The 22,342-nt window shown below is 40.5% G+C and overlaps 1 protein-coding gene across 1 annotated transcript; it reads right to left on the bottom strand.

The window, feature by feature from the left end:
• Positions 1-4,302: 4,302 nt before the first annotated feature.
• Positions 4,303-20,498, bottom strand: LOC308101255 (NACHT, LRR and PYD domains-containing protein 1b allele 2-like). The gene is made up of 11 exons (XM_080450661.1): positions 20,236-20,498; positions 17,734-17,773; positions 17,594-17,643; positions 12,373-12,611; positions 11,903-12,147; positions 11,590-11,706; positions 11,206-11,344; positions 10,519-10,551; positions 8,512-8,586; positions 4,870-5,119; positions 4,303-4,364 (listed from the first exon to the last, which is right to left on the bottom strand). Exons 2-11 carry the CDS (start codon positions 17,740-17,742, stop codon positions 4,358-4,360), a joined length of 1,164 nt encoding a protein of 387 aa, XP_080306787.1. The 5' UTR covers positions 17,743-17,773; positions 20,236-20,498; the 3' UTR covers positions 4,303-4,357.
• Between the last annotated feature and the right edge of the window lie 1,844 nt (positions 20,499-22,342).

The following is a 22,342-nucleotide window of genomic DNA, read 5'->3' as shown; positions in this document are numbered from 1 at the left end:
TCAACTTATAAAATAAATGATAACAAACATGCACTCAACTTATAAAATAAATTATAAACATATGCACTCAACTTATACAATAAATGATAAACATGCAGTTACTAAACTGACCCCATCACGTAATAATGAGTTATAATGACTAAACAATGACAGTGTGTATAGCCTATATGAGTCATAATAACAGCATCATTTACTGCATATATTGATGAACACAGAGATTATAAATATTGAAGCTCCAAAAACATCTCTTATTGAATTACAAAAGACACGTCAAGTCAAGGTCTCACTCAGACATACTTGTGTGCTGGTAGAGGAAATACAGATCTACAAGCCCACAACTCATCGTGCTGTGACATGTTGGAATGGAGTGTTTGGCGCACCTCACTGGTATGCAACCAAGATGATAAGACAGACAGACAGGCAGGCAGGCAGACAGGCAGGCAGGCAGGCAGGCAGGCAGGCAGGCAGGCAGACAGACAGACAGACAGACAGACAGACAGACAGACAGACAGACAGACAGACAGACAGACAGACAGACAGGCAGGCAGGCAGACAGACAGACAGACAGACAGACAGACAGACAGAGACAAAACCTGGTTAAACCATTGATGTAAATGTAATCTATACTCACAGGTACAAATATCACATATATCTTAGCATACTGTACAGTAGATCAACCATATAGCTGATGGTCATGCTGATAATAACCAGAATATAATGAATAGAGTTAATATAATGAATAGAGTTAATAAAAGGAATAGTTATTAAAATGAATGATAAATAATACATATGAATACACATAGATTTATGGATGAAGTGACAAAGGATTTATTTTCATATTGTGTTCCTGTTCTGACATGACTTTATTCAGACAGAACATCTGCTCTGCTTCAAACAACTAAACAAACACATGACACTTTAATGACTAGTGCAGCCCTTAGGCTACGTGTGCGTGTGCGTGTGTGTGTGTGTGTGTGTGTGTGTGTGTGTGTGTGTGTGTGTGTGCGCGTGCGTGTGACTGGAGGGTCCATTTGGTTCTATTTGGTTACAGGTCTGTAACTCTGAGAGTGTACACATGGAACCAAATGGACCCTTACAGGTCTGTAACTCTGAGAGTGTACACATGGAACCAAATGGACCCTTACAGGTCTGTAACTCTGAGAGTGTACACATGGAACTAAATGGACCCTTACAGGTCTGTAACTCTGAGAGTGTACAAATGGAACTAAATGGACCCTTAGGTCTGTAACTCTGAGGCTACTTTTCCACCAAAAGAACGTTTGGTTCTAGAACTGGTTCCATTCTAGATCCTTGGAACCTTGGTGCTTTCACGGAACCGGCCGTGAACCGGTGAATTAGAGGCAGGAGTCCCCATGTTCCATTCCAGGCATGGCCAGCAATGTGTTGAATATGACCGGTCAAAGGGTCCATTTAATGTGGGAAATTCAATGGTTAATGGTAGTTACAGTTTCCCTTTTATTTTCTTTGTTGTTAATGATTTTTCTCTGGCTTTTGCCATTGTTTATATCACATCTGCATCTTCCAACCTGTAGAACAGTGTCACGCCCACTTTGGTTGCCAGTTCAGGGCAAAAAAAAACAAGATCATTTTTTTGGTTTCAGTTCTGAACCAACTTTTAGGTTCTGAACCAATTCATTTTCAGTGGAAACACTCTGAACTGCAGATGTTAAACAGCATTGAGGAGAGAACTGACCCTTACGGAATACCATTCCTCAATCTTCTTAACCACCTGTGCTGGCCATCACTGGTGAAGCTGTGGATTGAGCATCTCCATAATGAAGGATCAGGGATTGTCCTCCGAAACTTCAGGTGGAGTTCATCGTGCCAGACAATGTCGTATGCGGCTGTCAAGTCCAACATCGACTTGGATGTGGTCCACAATAAATGCATACTTGCGAGTTACTGTTAAGAACTACAGGCTACTATTTTATGGTTTAGTAATAAAAAAAAAAACAATATTCTGATATCAATTTTGTATCCACTTAATATTATTATTAATAATAATAATAATAATAATAACTATTTCACTTTTATACAGAACATGCAGCTTAAAGAGCTTCACATACATGTATATGAAATGAACATGAAAACAGAGTGCATAACAATGCATAACATACAGAAATGGCACTCGAAGGGTTAAGATATATATATATTTTTTTTACAAACACTGTGCTGCATCCAACAGTTTCTGCTTGATAGTGGACATTATTGAACCTTTTGTGTGGACATTATACAAGCAAACATGCTTAAATCCTGTTTTTAACATGGGCATCAAGTGGGACATCGTGACATCACCTATTTCATCTGTTCCACCACTGGGATTTCTTAGGACTTTTGATATGTTATTACCAACATATTTATGAAACAAAAATAGTTGAAAGAGTTTCTGTTGCAATTTGTCCCAGGTCATTTTGTAAAATGTCTGTACTAAAAGCCTAGTCAACCAACAACATGGCCAGAGCAGAAGGAGATTAGAGCAAAACAAAAATAAGCATCAAGTATAAAGATTAAAAAAAATAAAATAATTAAGGGTGTATATACAATTATGTTTTAAGTATAAAGGTTTATATACAAAGGCACAAGAATGGTACTGTTATAATTACATTCAAAATCAAAATAAATGTACTATTTCACCATGTCACTTTTTGCACCTTTGTAAGGAAAAGACTATTAATGCATCCAAAGAGCCTCAATGTTCATTTTTCAGTGTGCAAGCCTTTTTTTAGTCATGGATGATCATATATACAACAGGTCAAATATACAGCGTTCCTCAGTCTATTGTACAACATATCACAAATCAAACATACATGTTACATGTAGGGCACAATATGGGTACTGTCATATTTGATCAAATATTCAACAGGTCAAATAAAGAGCTGTTCCATAGTCTATTGAGCAAAATATCAATATAAAAAATCGAATGTAGTAGGCCTACATAGAATGTATGAGGAATGTTTACTTCTCTGCTTTTCTTTCCCATCTCGACATGTTTTCTGAAAACAGAACAGGATGAAACAGGATACAGTTCAAATGAAACGTACAGACAGTATCAGAGAGATAAGATATAACTACAAACACAAACACATACTTAACTAACCATAGTGGATAGACTGGGATCAACTGGTTTAGCAGGATTCTGATCTGTTCCACAGAGAATCAGCAGATATGGATATGGTCTATGCTTCCAAAAATAATACCACTCAGAAACCAGCTGTGTCATAGTGGTAGAGCCTAGCCATAAACCTCTGAAATGGCATTAATCTGGTACGTAAGTAATTATTGGTACAGTTTGTTGGTTCGTCCATGTGTTATTATAATAGCAACTGCGAGACAATACTCAGAATGTATATTGGGGAACAGTAACAGTCCATGAACAAGCACTGGACAAAGACTGATGGGCGATTCAGACTATGGATATATATTTGTAGAGAGAGAGAGAGCGAGAGAGAGCGAGAGAGAGCGAGAGAGAGCGAGAATACTACTACTATAATACATGCATCCACACACATAAGTGAGAGCATGCAGTAAGGCTGGGTACATTTACAATATCGACAGGCTGGTTTTCCTTATTGTGTGTGTAGTGTCAGCAGATGAGAGCAGAGGCAGGGATTCGGTCGGGGACAGTGGTGTCTCTATCGGTGAAGACAGCGGCCGTGGAGCAGACGCATTAGACGGGGAATCGGCAGCTTACAAGACGTTGCAGCGATTAAGTGTGCCACTATTGCTAAGTTAATGTGTGAACTACCTCTAAACTACCATGGCCAGCGGCCATTCCTCAATAGCCTCAACATAAGCCTTCACCTTGGACACCACATTATCACATGAAAAGGCTATTGAAGTCCATATTCTTGCTGCCCCCAGCACCTCCTCCTGCGTATCAGATGGTTAGTTGATGGTATACGATTGTTTTCGGGGACGGTATACTACATATATAGCGTAACACGGTAGAACACACACACCACAGTCCCAAAGCCCCATAGTCCACAGCGCCCCCCCTGAGGCACATAAGTACCATTACAATTGAATGAAGTGTACTCGGGTACGGAAGAATCATGGCCAATGTGAATGCTGGCCAGCAGGGAGAGGGCTTTCGTATTCTGGAACGGTTCGAATCAATGGGACCCAGTCTGAATCCGCCCTGAGACACAGGCTAAATCCACTAACTAAAGGTGAAGCCAATGGGTAGTCAACACATGTGCATTTAATACAGGGATGATAAGCAAAAGGACAAGATGAGGCGACATCTGGTGGACAAGTAGGGAAGTACAGGAGGAGACTGGAGGAACAGGCAGACCACAGCTCGGACAGCAAAGCTCCTGCTCCATCACATCATCACTTACTTCCTAGAGGAAAAGAACAACGCTACTGTTAATTACCACATTATGTGTAGAAATAATATTGACATTGAGAATATTGGTGATGATGAGGATCCATTGAGAGAGATAAAAGCATTCAGCAAAGCCAAATGCCGTCCTATTCATCATCTGAGCTAAACTCTCCAGGCTGCAACAGTAACGTTACAAGGAGATGGAACAAAAACACGAGTGTTATCTTTTTAAATCAATGATACATACATAAATCACCTGCTGTAGTGCATGTAACGTTCATAACATTGTATCAATAACCTTCTATAAAGACTGACATTCGTTAGGCTAACTGTGGCCTCCATTTTCTCAAAGAAAAAGTAGGCTTACATCAATCTGTAGATTAACATTGGAATTAAAGTGTGGGGCTGTTGAAAATCAAGAGGATACATGATAATGATTCATATCAACACTGAAAGCATCATGGCCTGAAATGGTACATTCTCTTGTACCTTATAAAAAAAATTATTTAAATGCAAATTACTTCAGATCATCAAGGAGAAGCTTCTCATGTTTCTCAAGACCTTTGTAGAAACTGTCTTTGGCTTTGCTGGAGTTCAGGAGTGGATAGAGTTCCCTCATCTTCTCCTGTTTGGTGGACTTAGACCTCACATTACTGTAGCCCTCTTTGGTGATGATATCCTCCTCAAGGAGTAGATCCAGGATGGGATCCATCGTGGTCACATTGTCAATCAGGAAACACCGGTGTTGGTCGACAAAGTGTTTCTCTGAAGCTAAGAGGAATGAACATTGAGTTGTTGGTGAAACTATGTGAGGGAAACATGTTTAAACATTCTATGTTTTAAAATGGAAAGCCTTTGCATACCTCAGTTACTGAAACATTAGGACAAGTGTGCTGTGTAAAGGCCTGTTTTGGGAATTTGATACACGGTAGGCAATATAGGAGCCTATTAATTTTTGGTTCCTACAAGTTTATTAAAGTGCCAGTTCACACATCCAAATGTGGTCAGAAATATTATATATATAAATGTTTGATCAATAATGCCCCTGTCAAGTATGTTTCTCACCCAAAAAAAAACTCCATAAAGGAGTTTTATAGCACCTTGAACTTGGCTCTGCCTGTGGCCTAATTCCAGGATCTATTAATTATGCCATAATGAACAAACCCTCATGAATATGCTAATATGCCACGTCTCTGGAATCAACATGCAGAAGCCCCCCCCCCACAAAAAAAACAACAACAACAAAATAAAACAAAAATAGTAAACACATCTCAGTCACACATGTATCACTGGCAAAATGCAATATTTGACTAATTATGCCTTATCAGGCCTCAACGTTTTGAATAGGCCTATAGCTATACTTTTGAATGTGGTCTATGTTTATTATAATTACAATTTCAAAGTTATAAATGAATTCCAATGTAAATATTGTAACCTCGTTTTGCCATAATGTTAAGATGTAGGCAGTGATAGAATAAAGGTAAATGAGTTCTGTGCAAACTTTTAGAAAAATAACAACAGCATGTGTTGGCCCCATGTACAGCCATTAGGCGCAGGGGGAGGGGACGCATGCTGCACGTGATTGTGTGAGTGTTGGCGCGCACCAAGTAACATGTCCAGGTGCTCTTCTGAGAACTAGACCAAAAAAGTTATGTGCACCCCTGGTCATATATGCTTTCGCATTGGCCTAGAAGGAAAAGTCTGTGCAGTTCATTGAGCTGATCTACAAGCTCACAGAGTGTCACGGATGCGTCGCGTTGTGAGCTTGTAGATCGGCAGTATTTGCCTTCGAGACACCATTCAAGGTATCATAAATCTGGAAGGGCTATAAAATCTGTCGAGGGAACCGCGCGCACACACACACACACACACACACACACACACACACACACACACACACACACACACACACACACACACACACACACACACACACACACACACACACACACACACACACACACACACAGTGGTGTGTTCTACCGTGTTACTCAATATGTAGTGTGACCTGCAGAACATTTTCGTAGCCAAGCGTAGCCCTCTTCTAACCATTTCATCCATTGAAAACACGCTAGCGTATCTCCACGACCACATGCATGTCGTGCAAGGAATGATGATCGTATCCCTCCGAAAACACCTAGAACACACCATTACCAACAGGCACACACGCTACACGTCGACTAGCTGACTCTCTAACGTGGCTCTGTTGTTCTATTTACTTCCTGATCTCATTAAAAACATGATTTGCGTGGAGTGGACCTTTAACATTCTATGTTTTATAATGGAAAGCCTTTACATACCTCAGTTAGGCTAATGATATATTAGTGTATACAGTATGTGTGTAAGGGCCTATCTCAGTTTTAGGCGTTTGATATAGGCAATAAGAGCCTATGGGCTATTTTGCGCGTCTTAACTCTTTGACTGCCAATGGCGAGATTTCTTGTTATATTTGGCGCAGCCTGTCAACGACGAGAATGACAAGTGTACTGTTCCAAAACGTAGTTCCAGTAATAGCCCATGAAGCAATAAGCTTGACTCCAAAAAAATCACACCTTGATGAGTTGTTTTCAGTGGTTTTCCACTAGATGGCACTGTTCGCTAACCTGGGAGTCACCAATTGACTCCCAGAGAAGCAAAGCAGCAGCAAATCACGTGATCGCAAAAAAACAGCCCATTCACTTCCTTGTTATTCGATTTGGAAAACACAACCTACATTCAACTGCCCACAACTATGGAATGGATGATCGCGGCGGCATGCTTTTCTCCCCCTGATTCTATGAGATTCGGATACGTCTTTTAAAGCAATCGGGGGATCGATCGTACAGTAGATGAATATTGTGTGATTTTTCAAAGGTTAGTGAAAACACTCGAACAATGTTTTATTTCTGGTAGTCAAAGAGTTAAAGGAGAGTTCCAGTCATTTTAGGTGTTTCCAAAGTTTGTATTTTTTTCCACTAATCCTCATTATGTACTGACACTCAAACATGCACTGAATGTCCCTTATGAGCTGCCGTTCATGCAGAACGACGTGAAGCTAGTCCTCGGTGTTGCCAGATTCTGTGAGAGAAACAAGCAACCAGCTCCATGTCGTTCTGCATGAACGGCAGCTCATGCAGAACGACATGAGAGCACCTACTAAGGTTGGGGCCTTTAACATGCCGGAAATCGCAGTTATTACTGTTTAAAGCCCAGCCAATAGGAACACAGAGGGGGCGGGGGGAAGCAGAGGGGGATATGGGCTTAAAAACATTAAAACTTGTCCCTATTGGCCGTCTAAGAGCACCTACCAAGTTTAGGCCGTTTAGCATGCTGGGAACTGGAGTTATGGCTGTTTAAACCCCAGCCAATAGAAACACAGAGGGGGCAGGGCAATGGTTCGCCAATGGCCCCTGTTGTGGCTATTCTGATGGCAGACCCCTGACCAGTGTTGGTGCCAAGTTTGGTGTGGATTGGAGCAACAGTGCGCCTGGCAGGTCTGCAGGTTACGTTTGCGACATCCACCCACCGTCGCTTGACCCTCTAGGCAATTTTGATATAGGATATATACAGTATAGTGTGTATTTACAGACTCTAGGTACATACAGTATAGTGTGTATGTATAGCCTTTAGGTCAGGGGTGGGCAACCTTAGGCACAGGTGCCAACATTGGCACAGGGAAGGTCACTGGCACACTGGCATAAGTGTGTTTGAGAGGTTTTTTATTTTTAAATTAAATATTAAAAAAAACGTTTAGTCAGTTAGATTAAGTCCCCTCATCTCTGTACACAAATTACATTCTGCACATAATTCTACATTCATTCAAACTCTTAACTCAGACTGGCGAGGGAGTCTGGGAGATACAGCAGGGGTTATTGCACTAGGGGTTATTGAGTCTAATGATCATTATATTATCCTGATGTGAAAGAAAATATTTCTAAAGAAAAATAAATAAAAGTTGTTATGTATAGCCTATGGACAATCAAAATCAGACGGACATATTAAATGATGCAGTGTCATAATTAAACTCAATGTTGACACTGACTATCAAGAACATGAAAACATGGCACTTCACGTCAAAAAGGTTGCCGACCCCTGCTCTAGGTACATATATATACAGTATGTGTATGTACAGACTCTAGGTACATACAGATAGTGTGAACAGCCCAGACATAGTGTCAGCTCACCTTCAGCTTGGGCGACTGCTCTGCTTGTGGAAGTTGAACTTGACACTGGAGGGTCTGCAGATGCATGCTGGTTTACTGTTACATTGTTTGAGAAAAGACAACAAACTTGTATAAGAAACCTGGTATTACCTGACAGTAATTATCCTGATAGTAAAGTGATTCCATTTGTGTTCAAAAATGTAATTAACTGTTGTCTACAGCCAGTTTATCGGCCACAAAAAAAGTGTAATTATATGAATGTGTGGTGCTCTCAGAACAATGGGAACTAAAACATATGTTGAGTGTCTACAAAATTAAAAATTGTTCAATGATTTTTGCACATTAAAACAAGCTAGGGTTGCCACTAGGGCTTGGACTTGATTAAAACAAATAATCGAATTAATAAGAGGCTTTGTAATGAATACATCAAAATTAATTGCATGTTTAATCGCATATCAATATTTGACACGAGAAGCATTTTATTGTCCAATATCCTGTATGAACAAACCAGACTGACAAAAACAAAACTCTCTGTTGCTTCAAAGGCCATAACACTACCAACAATTTAGTTAGTCCATATTGATTTGAAAAATACAAATAAAATGGACCCCTTCAGTCCAACTCTCCCTCAATATCCATGGCCAAAATAATAAACAGACTAACAGTTCAACATAAAGTGACCGAGTGTGGGTTGGGTGTGGGTCCTTGTAATCGGACTAACGTTAACGTTATCTTTATACGCGACTACGTTAACGCTATCTCTGGCTTTCCACGCTAGCTGTAACATGTTTAGCATTGAGGTGATATGCAAATTATTTGTTGCACAATCTGCACACAACCGTGTTTTTATCCACGCTTCCATCAAAGTTTTTTTAATCTAAATTTCCCATCCACTGGGCCAAGCAAAGCAGTGTGATCGGCTTTTTCTCCCATTGCGTGCACTGGGGTTTGTTGTCTGTTGGTTGGTGCACCGGTATGATCAGTACTCCTGAAACTCGTCTAGTGAGAAAAGTCCAAAAACTAAGTGCGATTAAAATGTGTTAATCTTTTGAATCGCGTTAATTTTCTGTAATTAATTAATCAAAAATTAATCAGTTAAAGTCCCAGCCCTAGTTGCCATCCATCCCATTAAATATGGAATCACCCATTCGCCCTGTTACGTCACATTTTGAACCATTACTGTCTGCCACACACAAAAGACTGAATTTTAAAATAATGAACAAAATTAAATAAAACAGTAAAGATAAACGCCAGCAAATGTGTTGTGAGACCCAGACAGGACCTCCCGTGTCTGTGCTGCTGCCCATAATGTCAGTATAGTTATAGGACCTCCCGTGTCTGTGCTGCTGCCCATAATGTCAGTATAGTTACAGGACCTCCCATGTCTGTGCTGCTGCCCCATAATGTCAGTATAGTTACAGGACCTCACATGTCTGTGCTGCTGCCCCATAATGTCAGTATAGTTACAGGACCTCCCGTGTCTGTGCTGCTGCCCCATAATGTCAGTTTAGTTACAGGACCTCCCGTGTCTGTGCTGCTGCCCATAATGTCAGTATAGTTACAGGACCTCATGTCTGTGCTGCTGCCCCATAATGTCAGTATAGTTACAGGACCTCCCATGTCTGTGCTGCTGCCCCATAATTTCAGTAGTTACAGGACCTCCAGGGGGGGGGGGGGGGGGCATTAGCTCTTGAAACGGACCCCCAGATCTTTAAGGCCACACTTGGTCTACCCCAATACTAACGTCGTCATCACACACACACACACACACACACACACGCACGCACGCACGCACGCACGCACGCACGCACGCACACGCACACGCACACGCACACGCACACGCACACACACACACACACACACACACAGAGAAGTGAAAACACATGCAAATATATTGTCAGCCTATATTTCAGTAAAGTATAAACAAGTGAAATTGGAAGTGATGAAACACTTCCAACCCCTTTAAGCCCTACTAAGCCCCTAAAATGTATGTAGATTCAATACTAAGCAATGCTCAAAAAAACTCACGTGAGACAGATGCAGCCATTTCTTTAGGTTGTGCTGCAAGAACAACAAAAAGTGTTGAAATTAAATAATACATGCACAAATGTTATCAAATATGGCCTAGCAAAGTTGTTCAAGTCACAGTCACAGTTATAAATAAGAAAGGGGCGCTCCGCGGAGCGCAGATCTCCGCCAGGCCTGGTGGCCTGCCTATGGCAGTGTAACATCACTTTTCCACTGAATAGTATTGGCTCGAGCCTCCTTTTTTATTTGCCAAGTACCTCGTAAGAGGCAGAATGTGACAAAGACAGGGGAGGGTGACCTTAGTCGCTGTACATACTCCTACAGAGTGGGGGTGGAGCCTGTCAGTGGGGAATGTTGAAGAAGAGCAGTAGGATGGAGGCACTACATCTTCCCAGTGGGGGCTCCTCACTAGCAGGTGAGACAGTAGGGTACAACATCCTCCCTGTGATGGCTCCTCACTGGCAGGTGAGCCAGTAGGATAAAACAGCATAGGCTACTTACAAACTCAATGGCTGCACTAGGCTTATGAACTCAAAGGCTGCAAGTCTTAATTGAGGTTAAGGCTACACAAAGTAACGTTGCCGTCTAACCAAATGCCAGGATAGTTATACTGGGGAAGACAATATGTTTAAATATGAAAGAGCTATTCCACTATATCTCATAATTCAGATACAACCCTGCCTTTACCTTCCAGGTCAATCTCTTGCTCCCAGACTAATGTGTCAGGTCCCAATAATTTCAATGGGATGACTTCTGCATCGAGCTTGAACTTCACCTCAAAAGTTGCATGGTAATTTGGTCCATAGTTCTGATGATATTTCACGTCCTGAAAACAAATACAACTGTAATTACTATTATCATTATTACAATTATATAGTATTAGTAGTAATAGTAATAATAGTATAAATAAATCCAGCTTTTCATTATTTCAGAATTCACAACAAGACACTAGTTTCTATAAACCATTTTGACAGAAAAGAAGTAAAGGAGAAAAGGTGAAATCAGCTGGACAGGGCCTCAAGTCTGTGGCCTTTTCCTGACTTGTGAGGTTGTAGTATTAATGTATGATACCTTGGGGAATACTGTATATGAAGTATTAGAACATTGTAGACTGTAGTTCTGGCACTCGGTGAGATGGCAGTCGGAGGTGGTCTTGATGTGTTCATCCTCAACATGTTTTACTTTCACCTACAATGACACATTTTGACAGGGTTCAATCATAATGATTTTTCAGGCTATAAACTTGTATTGGTTGTCAAAAGTGGCTACACCTAACAGACTAGCCTCTTGTTGTCATTTCAAAATCCATATCATGTTTAATGCATTAAGTCTAAATGTATCCAATGCCATAGAGATACAAGCTACTCAACAAACAACATTTTACCTCTTCGGGAGCCACATTGTCCGGCAGCAGAAATGCATTTAGAATCCGTCTCTTAGGTCCCGGTGGTCGAAGGAACAGCAGAACCTGAGCACGTTTTGGTTGCGCTTTAAAGAGGCTCGAAATCCTCTCCAGAATCCCAAAGCCAGACAGGTGGGTCACATTTACAACCACATGAGTCTCGGTCACTTTCAGTGGTTCTAAGAGTTCCACCCCATCATCTGTGATGTGAGCCACGGACAGATCACCTGTGAAACGTTTTTTAAACATAACATATTGTATTATACACACACACACACACACACACACACACACACACACACACACACACACACACACACACACGTGTGTGTTTCTATCAAAATGCCTAAACAAACTTAGTCCAACAGTAAGACAAATCCATGACACTACTCAAATATCAAATATGACAGTCATTCATTTTACACATTCACATGTGTATTTACATGTCTTACTCAATGACACATTGACGGGGTCACCAGGTGTGATGTCACAGTGAGGCAGGTGTAGCTGACAGACAGACTGCTGAGGACACTGGATGTCAAACAGAGGCCCTGCAGGAGTCCTTCCTGTTGACCAGAGCCATCTTTCATGCCACTGAACAACCCTGTAGAGGACTTCTCCTTCCCCTGTCGTTCCAAACACCAACCGTGTCACACTGCACTGGAACAGCCCCATGCCGGGGAACATGAATCTGTGACACAAAACAAACATTTTTAGCGGTGCCAGCCGCTCTACGTTTGACCGTGTGTGTTTGTATGTCCGAGCACGGCCTAAGCAGCTGCGGCTGATTAAACACAAACAGGACACAGTGCAACACATGCGCCACTTAAAGGTGTGCGCGCACACGCACACGCACACACACACACACACACACACACACACACACACACACACACACACACACACAAAAAGTAAATAGAGTACAAATATTTAAAAGTAAATACTTTCAGTAAAAATACTTAAGAGTACTTATATTGAGTAAAAATACTTAAAAGTACTCAAAATTAGTAAAAAATACTTAAAAGTTGAAAAAATAAATAAAAATACTTAAAAGTTGAAAAAATAAGTAAAAATACTTAAAAGTTGATAAAAAGAGTAAAAATACTTAAAAGTTGTAAAAATTAGAAAAAACTACTTTAAAGTAAATAAAGTGACTAAAAATACTTTAAAGTAAATAACTTGAGTAAAAGTACTCAAAATGAGTAAAAATACTTAGTAGTACTCAAATGAGTAAAAATACTTAAAGGTTGTTAAAATTAGCAAAAATACTTAAACATAGTTAAAATGAGTAATTATACTTAAAAGTTGATAAAAAATTGTACAAATACTCTTTTAGTACCGACTCAATACCAGAACCCACACATCAAATAGAGTAGTACCGTCTTGAATGCCAGCGCCCACACATCAAATAGATTTGTACCGCCTGAATGACAGCACACACTCATCAACCAGAGTAGGCACCGCTTACTCACACTGGGTGTGATTTTTATTGATATCATTGATTGACTGATTGATTGAGTACTTCATTAGTCAGAAATGTAAACAGCACAGAGGTACAGTAAGACATTTAGGGCTCTATTTTCACCGGTGCCCTTACCCGTTGGTATTACCCGCTACCCGTGAATTACGCACAAGGGAGCTGGCACTGCCCCTAAACGGTATCTTGCATCCAACAATATACCCGCTATTCATTATGCCGACTCCGTTATTTGCGCCTAGAGGTGTGCCCGTGGGCGATTGTTGCGCTTTCGCTAAAATTGCTATCTTGCCCACACACGTTTGGGAAAGTGCATAGTGGATTCTAAAACCACCCGCTATGTCAAATTAGTTTGGTAGAGCGCGCCTGCAATGGACATGTCGGGAGTCGGCCGGGCGCACAACGGCACACCATTTGAGGTCGCCCTCTCTCCTAATTCTCAAAGAATCTCTATGATTCTAATGTTCCTATTATCAGCAAAAGGGAGTGTCAATTCCTTGTGTCAATTGTGTTTATATAAGATGATAGTCTATTCAAAGAACACAATTTTGCGGCACAAAATCCCATGCTCTCCAAATTACACACTTCAGTTTTATCCATCCATTGCAGAAGAAATAATGAATGGATTACAATAATATAACATTCTCTACAATCAGTAACATGTAGGTGATACTTATGTCTATCAAATATGGTTGTATTGAAGGGCAATCAAAGGCTAGAGTGTATGAAGCAAACGTCGGGTGTATGGTGTCCAACGTTATCGGCGCCCCAGTGCGGCAGCAGAGTTCACTTCGGAATTAAGTGATTGTGAATGTGATTGTCATTACAATTTTACTGTAATCCACAAAAGTGTGACTGTTAATTCCTTGTGTCAATAAATCAGCAGTTTCCAGTTAAGCTCATCAAAGACTAATACAATGCTGTTTGATCTGCGTTTGCTATAACCACACCAGAACATTTGTGAGCGGGTACAGTGCTTTAGGCCGCATTTTTCATTTTATTTCAGATTGTTGAAGTACAGAATATAAGCTTTCATATGATGTATCATTCATTGAAATTGGAACACATTTGAAGAAGATGTGACCATTTGAATCTTGTTCTCTATAATAGTCCAAACTGAGATAATCCCTTCTAAAGAATTTCCACTTTCTAGCACCTCTCAGCTCCAGGTAATGGGTATGAACAATGGGTAATTTATTCAACCTAGCCACTCCTCTAATCACTCCCCCATTGAAACCTTTCAGTTAGCTGTCCACTCTATAGAAATTTGATGCAACACAATTAAAATGTTGCCCACAGCTACAAAACATAATTTTCGGATTTTTTTACTGTGGAAAGTAAATAAGTACATTTACTCAAGTACTGTACTTAAGTACATTTTTTTAGGTATTTTATACATAAGCTATTTGAAAATAGCCGATCTACAAGCTCACAATGCGCATTGCAACGTGTTGTGAGCTTGTAGATCAGCTATTTTCCAAACATTTTAGTATAGGTACTTTAGTATATTTTGATGCCAATACTGTACTTTTACTTTGATTGAACTCAAGTAACATTTTGAGCACAGGCCTTTTACTTTTTATATTGTGGTATTGCTACCACCAAGTGCTTCTTCCACCACTAAATTTGACCCACTGGTAGTCAACTATAGTCGAGGTTTACCTATTAATAATAAAGACACGCACGGAGTCCTGGCTTAACTCTAACCTGGTGTTTGCACTCTCCATTTACAAACCGTACATCTACATAAACGTTCGGATTTAAAATCTAAAGTGCTTACATCATGGCCACGGATGTTACAGTTCACTTCGGGTGGGTCTAAGTACCCGTATCTTCCGTATTGTTCAATAAAAAGCATTTTAATCCGATCGGCGGCCATTTTCTCATAGAGTTATAATGTATCAGAGTGCAATACACCCCCCAACCGCTACGGCCGCGTAGTTGAAAAAAAATGGAGACAATGGCCACCAATCGGATCAAAATGCTTTTTATTGAACGATACGGATATAATTTTAACACCCGTGGCCATGAGATAAGCACTTTATATTTGAAATCTGAACGTTTATGTAGATGTACGAGTTGTAAATGGAGAAATGCAAACACCAGGTGTAAGTTCAACCATGACGCTTGACGTCGAGCTAACAATGCTAAGCTCGTCGACTAGCCTGGTCACTCCACCGTTGTTTTTGTCCAATCTTCAGTGAAATTCTTTCATACAAACAAACGTCGAGCGGTCTGTTGTACCTCACCTATAGCTGCTGTGTTTGTGATGATATGTGAGCAACATAATTTGTTTGGTTTGGGGTGTTTTTGTAACATTGAAAATGAATGAATAATCCTTTCTGCTGAGCAGATCAGAGCGACTTTCGCTGTGAGCAGCAAGTTTAGCAACACCACGGTTTCAGTTGCCAGTTCTGTGAGAGAAATAAGCAACCGGGTCTAGGAAAACGAGCCCAAAAGAAGTGACAATGGGCCACATGAGCACTTTAAACCTAATGTATACATCGGCTATTTGAAAATAGCAGATCTACAAGCTCACAACTTGTCGCATCGCGAGAGACGCATTGTGAGCTTGTAGATCTGCTATTTTCAAATAAAAATCTTGGGGGCTAACTTAAAATACCTGGCAACACTGGCTGATCGTGGGAAGATAGGCAGTGCTCAGAGTGAAACCGGAGAACAATGCCTAGCTATGACCAATCGAAACCACGATGCAAATATCGGCCAACACACAGATGCGCAAAAAAGCAGCCTACTTTGCCATATAAATGTAACCATTTAATGATTCTAAAACGACTATCTTTTGCAATACAAACCTTCTTCAACATTCGAACTGTGTTAATATGGAAAAAAAATGAAAAACACAAACAAAAAATGAGTTTCATTTGCTGTTTTCTACCCTTTCTCCACTGGCGAGTTGTACCCCACATATCCAGCACTGCTCACATTTTGTTTAATTAATTCAGAACACAAGCAGATTGCTGTAATTTCACAAGCAATTTCAAATTTCTACCTTTTATTCCAAGGCAATGTCTCTCTTCCATGGGCAGAGAGGGAGAGAGGGAGAGAGCGTAAGATTGCTTTGGGGATATGGCTTGCGCAGTCTTCTCTTAAAGGCAATAGCATCTGGCATTGTGATTGGTTTTATTATTAACGCCCAAACCACATAATGCATAATGTAACGGGTAGCACGGGTGTTTTAAGGATAAGGCTGGTGTCCCAAGATAGCAACTTTTGCACGTGGACTAGAGATGCGCGGATCGCGGTTTTAGCCGCGGTTGCCGCAGTTAACCGCAGTTTGGGTGGATTTGGGTCAATCAAATATAATTATTAATTCATATTGGATAAACCGCGGGTGAAATAATGTGGGAATTAAATTAATGATATCAATCTATAGGCCTATAATAGCTTTTAAAAAGCACAAAATTTCACCGTGTGTGCGTTTGTAGTATTTTAATATTACGTCATTTTACACCAGGCACAAAATAGCCGCTCACGACATGTTGCTTTGCTGGCAGCCAGTGTTGCCAGGTTGCGAGAGAAATAAGTCGCCAGGTCTATGAAAACAAGCCCAAAACAAGTGCCAAACAAGCCCAAAAGTCGCAACACAGAGCATTGTTTTTGCCTTGTGTTTTGTTTTCACTTTTTCTTTCTTTTTCTGTAAAGCACTTTGAGCTGCATTTATGTCATGAAAGGTGCTATATAAATAAAGTTTATTATATTAAAAGTCGCTTATAAAAAGCTTATAAAAAGCCGACATGGCAACAAAGTGGTTGAAAGCGAAAGTAACTTAATGAAGACGTGCGCTTGTTGTTACCATGGTTGTGGATTGTATACAGTCACTGCATCGCGACAGTGGTGAGTAACACTGTTTATAAGAAAACTAACGTCAGGAAAATAACAATTATTTGGTGCGGTTGGTGCGGATCTATAAATAGGATGATATAAGTACCGCGGGTGGATGGCGGATGGATAATGAACTTGTTAACGCGGATTTGGGTGACAAAATAACCCATCCGCGCATCTCTAACGTGGACGCACACCCCTTGCCCAATGCTAAATCCCCAAATAGTGGGTTTGGGGATAACACAAAAAAGTCTTGGGGACTTGTTTCCATTGTGGTCCTAACATCTATTGACTTCATTAGGTGTCACGTTGCCACATGTTGCTCAATGAAGATGTTTAGGATGACTGACCTGTATTCATTGGTTGACTGTTCTGTGTGCACGCTTGGTTCAAAACGGGTCTGAAAGACAAAAGCAGACAGGAAACAATCAGTGACTTTCCTGATGTTCAGTCTGTGTAATTATTCTGTAGAGAAGCTGGTTATACTCACAATGTCCATGCTGGAATGATCGACATCATCAGAGGAGAGTCTAGAAACACACACACACACACACACACACACACACACACACACACACACACACACACACACACACACAGAGTTCATTCACAGTTAATTTCCCAGACATCAAAACAAGTAGAAATGTCTTGATTTCTAAACTGTGTAATGTATTAAAATTACTAACATCATCAATCAGAAAGTATGATATTGTTATGTGTTAATGACGGAGCTACACTATAAATACCTGACTCAACTTTTGGGCAGAATTTAAAACAAAAACAGTGCCGTATAAGAATAAAAAAGTACTATTGTAGTATAGTAACAAATGCATACAAAATAAGCCATTCTGTTTTGAAAGGTCTTGTAAAGGAAGTCAAGGAACAGTGCATTTTTCGCTTTCCCCAAATGTCAGCTGTTTATTAGCGTTGTTGTGTTCGCTGGCTCCCGGGTTGCCAAATCATGTGCATGAAACAAGCGCTGGTGTTGCCACATCCGTGAAATAAGCGGTTGGGTGCTCATATCCCCCGACGGGTATGGTCTAGTTAAGAATGTAATTCTACACTACAGAGTACAGGCTCTCATATCTGTGGCAATAAGGGTGTCCTGGACCTCGGCTAATAACGAGCCTCGCCAGGCCAACCGGTTTCGTGTCCAGCGGTTATCCTCGGGCCTGTTTTTGCCCAGGCTCTAGATGGAGTGTTCCCGGTACTGTGGCTGTGCTAAACCGGGACACCGGCTAGAGGCAAGCCTCACCCGGCCAGCAGGCCTTACTATGCGTGACTCCGTCCTTGAGTCTACTTTCCACAGGCTCTGCATATACTTAAATGTATGGCTTTATACTTATACTTAGTAACTTTATAAAAACAAACACTCTAATAAACACAATAGACCACGTTGCTGCTCTGCTTATATGTTGATGAATTGAATACATAGGACAAAAATGGTCCCCAGGACTTTTTTGTGTTAACCTTTCAGCCTTAATGTAATATCACGTGCTGTTTACATTTCTGACTAATAAAGTATTCAATCAATCAATCAATCCGACAATTGTTCTCTTCTTTTAAGGCCAATTTATAGGCCACTATAGAGGATGCAGCGCGTTGTGAGCTTGAAGATCAGATATTTTCGACATTGTAGCTACGCCACAGTTATCAAGCTTTACCGGGGTACGCAACAGATCAACGCATAGTAGCCTGCGTCTACCTGCTTTACCAATCCATTATCGTTTGATTTTTATGAGAGCTATTAGCCTATAGAAAAGTGACCGCAGCATACAGCTTACTATGCTGCCTTGAACGATCAAGCTGTTGCAATTTAAAGTTGCTTAATTAAATATCTTGGTATTTACATTGATTTCCCAAATGCCCTCAACGTAAACACACGTTCCCACTTCTCATCATTGATATTGTCCTTCAAATGAATATTATGTTAAAGGGATACTTCACTTTCGGGCCGGGGACACATTTAAAAAAAATATTAAAAATAAATGAAAAAAGTTATGGAAAATTCATGGCCCCCTCACGACACGCAGTGTCCTACTAATGTGTGAGGGGGCCATGAATTTTCCATAACTTTTTTCATTTATTTTTAATATTTTTTTTAAATGTGTCCCCGGCCCGAAAGTGAAGTATCCCTTTAACCTTAAAGAGTCTACACCATGAAAATCACTTTTTTCTTGGTTTTTTGTATTTTTTGGGGTCCCCAGTGTCTCTTGTACCCCAAAAAATGTTTTTTTTTTTAATTCAGTCATTCCTTCTCATTTCATGGATTTCCAGAATAGGCGTGTCTGAACAGGCGATCTCAGAATGGCAATGTTTATGAGGTCATAAACATTTTTGATGGCAAACCCAATGTTAAATGAAAAGTGCCCGAATCGCTCTGAAACTTTTTCTACCCCCCCTAAGTGGGGGTCTACGAACAAATACTTCGGGCTCGGATTTTGGCTCCGCCCCCCGGAAGTGGGTGAAACAGGCACCTCAAACACTTGGTGGAATTGTTCAAAAATGTTCAAAGTGTTTTTTTTTCGATTTTGTATTTTTCTTAGATGCTTCTTTTTATGCAGAATTTTTCCATTTCTTTTTTTTTTTTTTTAATATATTTTTTTATTAACAGAATTTTGTATTAACAGAATTGCTCAGTAGCCCCCCCCTGCCCAAGAGGACGTTTTGGTATTGCAGCTGAAAGTGCTGTATAAGCCAGAGACAATTGACTTGGGATGAGTATATCTGAGTGATGATTTAGGCTCAAACCTTTTGAAAAAGGTTTGAGGGACATACACCATATGATATTAAATATCAAATATTTTTTTTAAATTCATGGTGTAGCTCCTTTAATATTTCTATTATTATTTGCTCCTGGGGGGGGGGGGCACCTGCAACATGAAAAAGTTGTTCCCCCGTGTCAAACACAAAAAAGTGGGGAAAAGTGTGTTTGTGAATGTAAAGCAGTGCACATAGAGAATATGGCTGCATAATAGTTTAACAGGATTACCTTGTTAGGTTTGTTTCCTCTTGTTTCTCTGTCACCTGTAGTCTGTCTTCTGGTTTGTGTTCCTCTGATTTGTCTTCTGGTTCTTGTTCCTCTGGTCTGTCTTCTGGTTCTTGTTCCTCTGGTCTGTCTTCTGGTTCTTGTTCCTCTGGTCTGTCTTCTGGTTCTTGTTCCTCTGGTCTGTCTTCTGGTTCTTGGTCCTCTGGTCTGTCTTCTGGTTCTTGTTCCTCTGGTCTGTCTTCTGGTTCTTGTTCCTCTGGTCTGTCTGGTTCTTGTTCCTCTGGTCTGTCTTCTGGTTCTTGTTCCTCTGGTCTGTCTGGTTCTTGTTCCTCTGGTCTCTCTTCTGGTTCTTGTTCCTCTGGTCTCTCTTCTGGTTCTTGTTTTTCTGTCACCTGTAAGCTCTCTTTTCTCACGTGTGACTCTGTCGACAGTAGTCTCTCCAATGTCACTTTTGGCTCTGTCACCAGTGGTCTCTTCTCTTTCACTTGTTCCTCTGGTCTTTCTTCTGGTTCTTGTTCCTCTGTCGTCTCTGGTTCTAGTAGTCCTGTCAGAAGGAAAGATGCTTCCTCTGGCATCCTGCATGTAGAAATAAATAAATAAATCACACAAACTGTGTTCATGGGTTTGCATGATAATCCCATGATGTTTCACCTTTTTTATGACTGACGTATAAATTGATGAACCGATTGGTGTAGAGGTGATACAAGTTCCCTTTTTTCAAACATGTTCCATCTCGCTAAAATGACTCCAAATTTTGTAGCTCTTTAAGAGCAAACCAGGTGCACAGAGAACACATGTAGTCTAATTGCGGTCAATTATGGCCTAAATTGCAATTGAACACCATTATTTTGCAGATTAGATTTCTCCAATAAAGTTGGAGTCGCCACTTCTCCACTGAACTCAATGGACGTGGGCTGCCATGTTATGGTCTGTCACGCTATTACTTTGAATGGTGTGACGTCACATCCTCTATACTACAAAATAAAAGTCCTGTATTAACAGATGTTACATGAATAAAAGTACATGCTGTAAGTATGTTCTTAAAGTACAAACAAATAAAAGTACTCAAGTTTTCGAAAAAATGCTAATCTGGTCCGACTCCTCACTAATGCTCATTATGATATATGGCACGATTTCTGTCTACTCACGCTTTCTTAATTTAATTTTTTCTATTAATGCAAGAACAATGGCTTCTATTTCAGCATGCTAACTTTCAAGGAAGAGAAATGATGCCAGCCGGGACGCCTGATGGAGGGGAAAGGAACTGGTTGGAATAACGTGTTCCTTCCACACGCTACGTCCTACCAGGGAAACTCTCCCCTGTCAGGTGAAATGAAGGTCAATTGGCTCTCATGCATTGAAGGAGGCATGAGCTCGGCCCTGGCCTGCCGAGGCTGAGGGAGTGTAGGGGAGTGTAGCGTCCCACGATCATGATCAGATAATTGCCACCGGGTGAAAAACGGTTACAAAATCGTGGGATAATTTTTTTTCTAGAGAAAGGCTGTTGTTTTTTATTAGCTTGGAATGCCCCATTGATGATGTCACTGGTAAGCAGGTTTCTGAACTGAGTCTTTTAATGAACATAAAGTGAGGACCAAATATATGAAGATAAGGTTGAACATGGGTGAAGTTCTCCTTTAAATATGAGCTGTATTTGTGATTAAGCCATGCTATTAAATATAAATACCATTTAGAAGAAAATACTGTATGTGCAACAGAACATGTTTGCCTGTTTCTAGTACATTTGAGTTTGATACGGTCCTGACTCCTGGACTGGTAGACTGGAACTGGACTTTACAGCATCTTTTGTTGTAAACATGTCCTTCAGGGAGGGCCTTGAGTTCCAGTCTTGTTCTTTAGCAAACTTGTAAACTCCTCCAAACAGATCAGGGAACATCTCCATCACGTCAATACCTGCTACATCTTCAGCACTGTGAACACAAAGCAGTGGTCACTGAAGACACAACATCTGATTTTCCGCACGCACGTACACACGCACATTATAGCTATTGTCACTATTAGTGGAGGAACCAAAAGCCCAAAAGTTGACTATACCCCTCCCCGGGGTAGAACAAAATGTGAATTATGGATAATTTGTTTGTTTTGTTTT

The sequence above is a fragment of the Gymnoscopelus braueri genome (genome assembly GCF_963280865.1).
Source record: "Gymnoscopelus braueri genome assembly, chromosome: 15".
Taxonomy (NCBI): domain Eukaryota; kingdom Metazoa; phylum Chordata; class Actinopteri; order Myctophiformes; family Myctophidae; genus Gymnoscopelus; species Gymnoscopelus braueri.
The sequence above is the reverse complement of the archived record's forward strand: the minus strand, read 5'-3'. Positions and strand labels throughout refer to the sequence as shown.

Coding starts and splice junctions, on each gene's coding strand:
- LOC308101255 (XM_080450661.1), bottom strand. Junction 8,587..10,518: donor AATGGCTGCATCTGTCTCAC/GTGAGTTTTTTT, acceptor ACAATGTAACAG/TAAACCAGCATGCATCTGCA. Junction 5,120..8,511: donor AGCAGTCGCCCAAGCTGAAG/GTGAGCTGACAC, acceptor CATTCCTCTTAG/CTTCAGAGAAACACTTTGTC.